Here is an 8,428-nt window from a genome sequence, read left to right as displayed (position 1 = left end):
ACACTCAGAAGAAAGGAGGTCACGTGTAAGACAAATACTTTACGAGTGAAATGACTTGAACATGTCTTGTCTTGTCTTGTGATGTCTAGCTTTCTTCCTGTCCGAGGTACAGAATGTCGACCAACTCGTCCATCCCTGTCTTCCTCGTCTCATCAAGTAAGAAGGGACAGGACACGTCCGTGGACATCGATGACATCTTGGACAACATCTCTATCGTCTTTTATACGCTCACAGTTTTTCTGGGAATCACCGGCAACTCTTTGGTGATCTGGGTTGCCAGCTTCAAACTCAAGGTGGATATGAAACCTTTTACTTTTAACTTTATTTTGTCCTCTCTCATTGCATCTCCTTCATTCTAAATCTTGTTCTCTTCTTTTCTCCTCTCCCCTGTTCCCCAAACACATTTAACGTGTCTTTGAGTACTTAGAAAAGCGCTATATAAATTCCAGGTATTATTATTTTTATTATTATATTATCTCTCTTTCATCTCCAGCCCATGGTGACCAACGTGTGGCTGGTGAACCTGGCCGTGGCTGACCTGATCTTCTGCTTCACGCGTGCCCTCTCCCTCGTCAAGAAGCTCTTCTTCGACTACTGGCCCTATGGCGTGTTCTTCTGCAAGTTCAACGGCTTCTTCAAGTATGCCAACATGTTCTGCTCCGTCTTCTTGCTGGCTGTCATCAGCATTGACCGTGTGCTGTGCGTCTGGTTTCCCGTCTTCACCAAGAATCGGCGCACCTTGCGAGCCGCGAGGGTGGTGAGCGTCTGCGTCTGGCTGTTGGCCTCCTTCCTGAGCGCTCCGTACTTCCATTACAGGGAAGTGTACGTGAAGAAGAACTTGACCAAATGTAGCCTGGAGGTGAAAGAGTCCAACAACGCCGAAGACGTAGCCGCTAACCTAGCGTTAAACATCATTCGCTTCTCGTGTGGCTTTATGCTGCCTTTCACTGTTATCCTCGTCTGCTACATCCTGACGGGCGTCGGCATCCAACGCACTCGCTTCTCCAATAAGTCTCGACCGCTTCGCATCTTGGCCTTGCTGGTCATCGCTTTCTTCCTGTGCTGGGCGCCCTACCACTGCTTCCTGCTGGCCAAGATGTATGACAGGAAAAACCTGGCGGTAAAGATCGGACTGTCCGTGGGAAAGTCTTTCGCGTACTTCAACAGCTGCGTGAATCCGCTGCTCTACTTCAGCATGGGTCTGAAGGGGAAGTCAAGGTTCAGACAGAGCTTGGCTGGGGTGTTCCGCAGGGCGCTGGATGAGGACGGGAGATCGTCCACCCAATCTCACGGACGCACCCTGGACGACAGCTGTAGCAGGACGCAAGCATTGTGATCTAATAACAACATGAAGAATAGTCTGGACATTTGTTCAATTTGTGGCCCAGTTTATTTTTTTATTTTTAACTCCATTCTGAGCGACTGAGCCACTGGTCATCTGTGTTCAAAGAGGTTTGCCTAAAAAGCAAACAATCTAAAATGTAAGCCTTAATGGGAATGTTTCACGAAAAGATTTGCATTAAATATGCATTCTCCCCATCGTTTTTTCCCCGGCCTTTATAATTGATAGTATACAGTACTGTATATAGACAGGAAATGGGGAAAGATAGACGGGGAGTGACACGCAGCAAAGGTCTTCGGGATCGGAACTCAAAACCCGATGCAATGGAGCCTAGGCATGGCCACATTCTAATATTTTACACAGATTCTTCTAAATGTGGAAATGCAATGACATACCAAGAGACTTTACAAAAATAACAATTATCTCTTGAAGAATCAAGGATGAAAAAGACATGCTTGTAAACGTAAATGCAAAAGGCCTACTTTATCATGTACAGCTTCATACTCTGTTAAAATCCAATAAATCTTTTGTGATGTGTGGAAATGTAATGCATACAGTGGAGTCAATGGCGTATTGGAGGGTATAGGAACTGTATGCCATATAGCATGTTTCAACTCTTTTGTAGAGTACACTTAACACGAAAATGCTGCATGGGAACATAACACAAACGGGCTAAGCAGAAGGAAGTGAAACTATTAAAAGGAAAGCCAGTAATAGCCTTAGTCATGAGTTATTGTCTTGTGGTCAGGGTTCAGGTTGAAGACAAGTTGATAAAAAAATAAAACACTTCCCTGCAATATTAGCCTAGTTCCAGACCCTGAATCGCTAGCCACACCCCTTTAATTTTTTTGTTTCTGCGATTCAACGAAATGTCAATTCAGGCTGAGTGTCAGGCTACTGCAATATGGCTTTAAATTACATTTACACTGATGCTTTATCTCATAATGGCAATATTGCAGGCATGGAGAATACAGAAAGATGCAATGAGAAATGAGGCATTGGTTGATGGTGTTGCACCACATGTGAATAGTAGCTGAGCCCCAGACAGTGGCTAGTATATAAGCATGATCTATTCTAGCATGATACCAAGATCCGAACACAACCAAATGTAAATGTCTTGCTATAAATAAGACAAAACAACACAGCCTTCATTTTACACACTCATTTGCACTCAAAGGACCACAGTGGAAATAAGCAAGCGTATATACTGTATGCAGTAATTGTCATGTTTTTTTCTTCTTCTTTTTTTCCCCCTTTTTTTCCAATAAAAACATAAAACATCAATGAATCAAATGGAATGAACTGACCTGTTTTCAGCTGGTGAATGTACTTACAGTACATTTGTGCTAATGGTGAATGGGTGCTTTAAATAACTAGTTCTATGCAGTATTAAGTGTAAAATGAATAGCTGCAGAATAGAGATGTATACTGCAACATGTACCGCAATCACTCATCTCTTAGTTTATGGTATGTTTATGTAAATGTGAATTTGTTGTTCTTGTCAAATTGTAAGTAAATAGTTTGTTTATTATTTCAATATGCATGTATGCAGTGCTGCTGGTAAGATGATATGGCTCTGATGATTGATATGTTATGCAAATACATTCTCTTGATTTCATGCTTTATGTTGAAAGCTTGTTGTCATTTTGTTCTACTTCGTATGCCTAAGTAAGTAGGCACTAATTTTTCAAAGGTTTTGCTCTCCTGATAGATTACATTACACAAAGTCATAAACACAATTGACAATTGAAGTGCAAATATGGGATAAATGGGTTTGGGTTGGAAGCATTGGATTGAAATGGATATCACTGTACAGATTACAATGCTGAATAAATGCAGGATAAATGACCCTCATGGGTCCATTTGACTTACAAAAAAAAAATTTTTTGGCAAAGCGGCATTCTGTTTCTATGGGCCGACCGCCTGGAATAAACTTCCAGGCTCCCTTAGACAGGCCCCCACAGTAGATAGCTTTAAAACACAGCTTAAGACACACTTTTTTACACTTGCCTTTAGCCACATTTGATCTAATTGTGTTTTATACCATCATGGAAATGTTCGGTATTATGGTAGAGCTTTTATTAGGTATTTCAAGTATTGTTTTGTGTCTTCTGATTTTTGATTTTCTTTTATTTTTATGCTAATCATTTTATTATAAATCATGTGTACCATTTTTCATGTGTACCATTTTTCTTTTTTTCCTGTGAAGCACTTTGGGCTGCAATTCTTTGTATGAAAGGTGCTATACAAATAAAGTTTATTATTATTATTATTATTTGGTTCTATTCATACACTCTCTGAGTTTACGGGATTCATTACGTTTGAGAACCAATGATCTAGAACAGGTGGAGCGTCACACCTACCATCAACTCTCAGTACTTAAAGGCCCGCTGACACGCCCCAAAATTATAATAGTATGATACAGTAGGTCACGTGGTCTTTCTGAAAACGGTCTGAAATAGTCTGAAACTCATGTCACAGTGTAATCTGCCCCTCGCCCCAACAACAGCTGACCAGTACAGTAAGTAGTCTAAGTACAGTCAATTAATTTGATTGGCTTATAATTGTGCATTCTCACAATGACATCATAAACATATTAACTAATATTTTAAGATTACTTTTTAAAGTGACAGTACCCCTTTAGATGACAGTCCTACTTTAATGCACGACTGCCACTTTTTTTTCTTTGTTTTGAAATGTCTTGAAAGTGTCTATGAATAATTTAGCATTTTTTAAGCCCCATATAGAACCTCACCCGTCGCTGCATACTGTTGTGCTCTGAGATGAGGTCCTATAAAGTTGGTGCAGCGATGGCCCGGACCGCCTCCACATCAAGTTGGAAAACACTCCAAACGAAATTGGCATGATGCCAGGATCAGGCATACCTCCAGTTCTACAGGTGACATGCGTCTGATGTCCAGCATAGATAGTAGTACTAGTTGCATCTGTTTAAATCCTATAAGCTCTAGCAGCTGCTGCTGCTGCTGCTGCTGACCTTTTGTCACTGTTGCTGCTGCTGATTGTGTAACACTGGATCATCATTCTGGGTGTAACCTAATGAAGGAATGCACATGTGGTTGTTGTTGTTTTTACAAGGGACCACAATGGAAACAAGTCCACGTAGGACTTTTTTGTGTTATCCTTTTAGCCTTAATGTCTTACTGTACCTACCACATGCTGTTTACATTTATGACTAATACAGTATTCAATCAATCAATCAATCTATACAACTGGAGCAGTTCCGTTTGTTGTAATGTTTCAGGCACTGTTGTCTATCTAAGAAATATGTGGGGAAAATAAAAACGACAGAGAGATAAGCAAAATAAAACCTATGACGCATACTTTATTAGAAGGTAGGTGAACAACTTGAACAATTCACTTGAGCACTGACCATTCTAAAAATACATTAGCGCCCTCTTCAGGCAACAAACTATAATAGCAGTACATCATTCTCATTGTCAAGCCTTCTAGTTTACTTTTCTTGTAAATGCTGCTTTGGTCTTCTGTTTATATTGTACCACAGGATCATACTGTAAAGGGCTGTCCACACACTAAGCATGTAGAAGAAACAAAGTGTAGAAGAACAAACTTTATGGGGTGTCTTTGTGTATGTGTGCAAGTGTGTGTGCGCGTGTACAGTATTGCATGTGCCTTGTTACTTTGGGTTATAGATGCAACACATTGAAAAAGGTAGTGATGAAATAGCCTCTTCCACTCTTTACTTCTGTCGAAACTAGTACAGTATCATTGTCAAACCCAGCCTAGAAGTGAAAATCCCAGTGTTCAAAGCTTCAGCCCGATCTGACTTCCATAATTAGATTAAGTTAAATATTGAAAATACATATAAACCTTATATGAACATGTGAAAAAAGAAATCATGGGGTCACTTCCTTGCTCCATTCCTACTTCCTACCAATCGCTCCAGTGGCTTTTTGAGATGAACAGACACCACACCTATGCTGTAGCTCCTACAGAGCCACGCTGTCTAATAACCGCCCGGCGCAGGAGTCGTTTGGAACCCTGATATTAGGGGAAGACTGACGTAATATTGATGACTTGTATCATTCAATATTTGGGCAGAACTTCCGTATTTGTAAACTTTTTGTAGGGACATACAAACAGTAGATTCATATGCACAGTGCAAACAGTCCATACATTGAATGAATGTCAGGCAATGAAATTGACTATGCTTCAGGTTGACATTAGGTATTGGCTTGCGTCTCGCTACAGCTGTCATCCAGGGTGCACGCGTGGGATTGGGTGCATGATGTCCTGTCCTCGTCCTCAGCCAGGGCCCTGCGGAACACCGTAGCTAGGCTCTGTCTCTCCTTCACGTCCAGCCCCATACAGAAGTAGAGCAGTGGGTTCACGCAGCTGTTGAAGTACGCGAAGGCCTTTGCCACCGGCAGTCCGATCTTTACCGCCAGACTTTTCCTGTCAAACATCTTGACCAGCTGGAAGCAGTGGTAGGGAGCCCAGCACAGGAAGAAGGCGATGACCAGCGAGGCCAAGATGCGAAGCGGTCGAGACTTCTTCGTGAGGCTTGTGCGTCGGATGCCAACGCCTGTCAGGATGTAGCAGACAAGGATAACGATGAAAGGCAGCAGGAAGCCACACGAGAAGCGAATGATGTTTAACGCTAGTGTGGCAGCTTTCTCATTGGTGTGGTTCGAGTCCTTCCCCTCCAGGCTACATTTGGTCGCGTTGTTCTTCCCCACGTACACTTCCCTGTAATGGAAGTACGGAGCGCTCATGACGGACGCCAACAGCCAGACGCAGGCACTCACCACCCTCGCGGCTCGTAAGGTGCGCCGATTTTTGGTGAAGACGGGAAACCAGACGCACAGCGCACGGTCGATGCTGATGACGGCCAGCAGGAAGACGGAGCAGAACATGTTGGCGTACTTGAAGTATCCGTTGAACTTGCAGACCAACATGGTGATGGGCAAGTGGTTGAAGAAGAGCTTCTTAGCGAGGGAAAGGACACGCGTTAAGCAGAAGATCAGGTCAGCCACGGCCAGGTTCACCAGCCACACGTTGTTCACAGAGGGCTGGAGATTAATAACAAAGAAGATGATGAAGAAAGAAAGGCAGAGAAGAGGACAGGGAGAGAGATCCGATGATGAGGGAGAAGAGAAGAGAAAATAAGAGGAAGTACATTTATTTGTTAGGTACTTACTGCACAGTACATACTGTAGTACATTAGCACCACACTTGAAACCAGTGTAAGGGATCACACTTATGTCACACATCACATGTTCACGTGGAATGTGTGAATTCTATTCTAAAATCTTATTTGTATCTTAATTTGCACACAATCAATTTTTTATAGGATACAACTACCTATGAATTTCCTCAACATAGTATATATTATTATTGAGACAAAATGATGATGATCAGGAAATGAACTATATGCCACAAACTTACTAAACTAGTATTTTAAAAGAGATATTTCCATATTCACCTTGAGTTTGAAGCTGGCAACCCAGATCACAATAGAGTTGCCTGTGACTCCCAGAAAAACTGTGAGTATATAAATGACAATAGTGATCTTGTCCACGATGGCATTGATTTCCATCGTCATGTCTTGCACCTTCTTACTAGACAGGAATATGAAGAAGGGACGGAGTTAATGACATTCTGTATCCCTGAAGGGAAGGACAACAGTGGATGACAAGTCATTTTCATTCTGACAGTTTTTGGCTTACCGGTAAAATAGTAGTTCCCTATCATATTTACACACAAGGGGTACACAAAAGTGTCTGTTTCGTTTAACAATTCATTTGTACATACAAATCAATTATGAATTGAATCAGCTACTTCTCACTAGCAGACAAAAATAGTTTTCTGTCCTTCACATTTGGACTAGCTACAATGATAGCATACATGTTTAAGGGATAGTTCACCCATAACCTTTTATTCCATCGATTACTCTCCCCATGGAGACTTCAATTGATGGATAACATTTATTTTTGTCGTATTCCTAAGCCAATAAATTGACGACCAACAGTGGTTCCCTATGGAGACACAAAGAGCCTGCTATATTCCCTATGGAGACACACACAAAGAGTCTCCTGAAATGAATGGTTTTGGAATGCGAAAAAAACAATCAAAGAAAAGTATAATCTACGAATTTAAGTCTTCATGGAGTGAGTAATCGATAGAAGAAATAAAGTCATTTGGGGGGTTAACTATCCCTTTAATATGCTTGAAATCAGCCCATTAGAATAATTAATTTTAAGGCATTTAGCAAATGATAAAAAGTTGTAGTATTAGAAAATGTTTACAAAACATGTTTATCTGTTATACTATCTAATATATTGTACTAACTCAGTGATTTTCAACCTTTTTATATCAAGGTCCTTTATTTATTCGGCATTTGAGCCACGGACCAGAGTTTCCACGGAGTGGAAAATGAAACCAAATGGACCCGTAAGGGTCATTTTACACTCTCAAGAGTTGAAGATCTATAAGGGTCCATTTAGTTACCAACTCTCCATCATTTAGCCGGAGCTAGTGGTCCCCGGACCACTTGTTGAAAGCCACTGTAATAACTGAACCATTATGCTGCAGATTACACTGAAGAACGTACCTGAATAGCAATGAATGAAGTTGCTGTTGAAGGAAAATGTATGTCACCTCAGAATGGTTACTGGATCAAATGCATGTGCTTTGTAGAAAAGGGGGTATGTTCGTGTTACTTCCTTTTAAGTACATACTAAAAACAAAAAAACAGTCAACTTTTCTGAGCAGAGGGGAATCAGGTCAGGTGATGGCAAACACTAGTCATGACATCTCCAAAATAGATTATATGAATGAACATGACATCTCCAAAATAGATTATATGAATGAACATGACAGCTCCAAAATAGACAGTTCCAAATTGGACTGCGAAGATTATATGAATGAACATGGGGTCTTTCTGAGCTTAGGAGAAGGAAACATAGGGTGTGTGTGTGTGTGTGTGTGTGTGTGTGTGTGTGTGTGTGTGTGTGTGTGTGTGTGTGTGTGTGCGTGCGCGCATGAGTGCCTTAATTTCCCCTTAAGTGAACTGATGGGTGGGCTACTCAGAGCATGTTTATCTTA

At 41.3% G+C, this 8,428-nt stretch overlaps 2 protein-coding genes across 3 annotated transcripts in view; one reads left to right on the top strand and one right to left on the bottom strand.

Annotated features, from left to right (window-relative positions):
- The window catches only part of LOC308293348 (formyl peptide receptor 2-like), a 5,031-nt gene extending 3,434 nt beyond the window's left edge, over positions 1-1,597 (top strand). Inside the window, exons 2-3 of one of the 2 annotated variants that reach the window (XM_080735816.1) lie at positions 90-293; positions 494-1,597. In XM_080735816.1, the coding sequence (XP_080591942.1) occupies positions 114-293; positions 494-1,336 (1,023 nt within the window). In that variant the 5' untranslated portion in view covers positions 90-113 and the 3' untranslated portion in view covers positions 1,337-1,597. The remainder of the gene's footprint in view (positions 1-89; positions 294-493) is intronic. The other variant, XM_080735817.1, reaches the window with a different exon arrangement.
- A 3,947-nt stretch (positions 1,598-5,544) lies between these two features.
- On the bottom strand, positions 5,545-6,926 carry LOC308293046 (fMet-Leu-Phe receptor-like; the record flags this gene model as incomplete). Its single annotated transcript, XM_080735476.1, has 2 exons — positions 5,545-6,393; positions 6,807-6,926. 2 exons carry the CDS (start codon positions 6,924-6,926, stop codon positions 5,545-5,547), a joined length of 969 nt encoding a protein of 322 aa, XP_080591602.1.
- Positions 6,927-8,428: the final 1,502 nt, after the last annotated feature.

This window comes from Nannobrachium achirus, assembly GCF_963921795.1.
Source record: "Nannobrachium achirus genome assembly, chromosome: 10".
In the NCBI taxonomy this organism is placed as follows: Eukaryota; Metazoa; Chordata; class Actinopteri; order Myctophiformes; family Myctophidae; genus Nannobrachium; species Nannobrachium achirus.
Note: the sequence above shows the minus strand (reverse complement) of the source record. Positions and strands in the feature narration are given on the sequence as shown.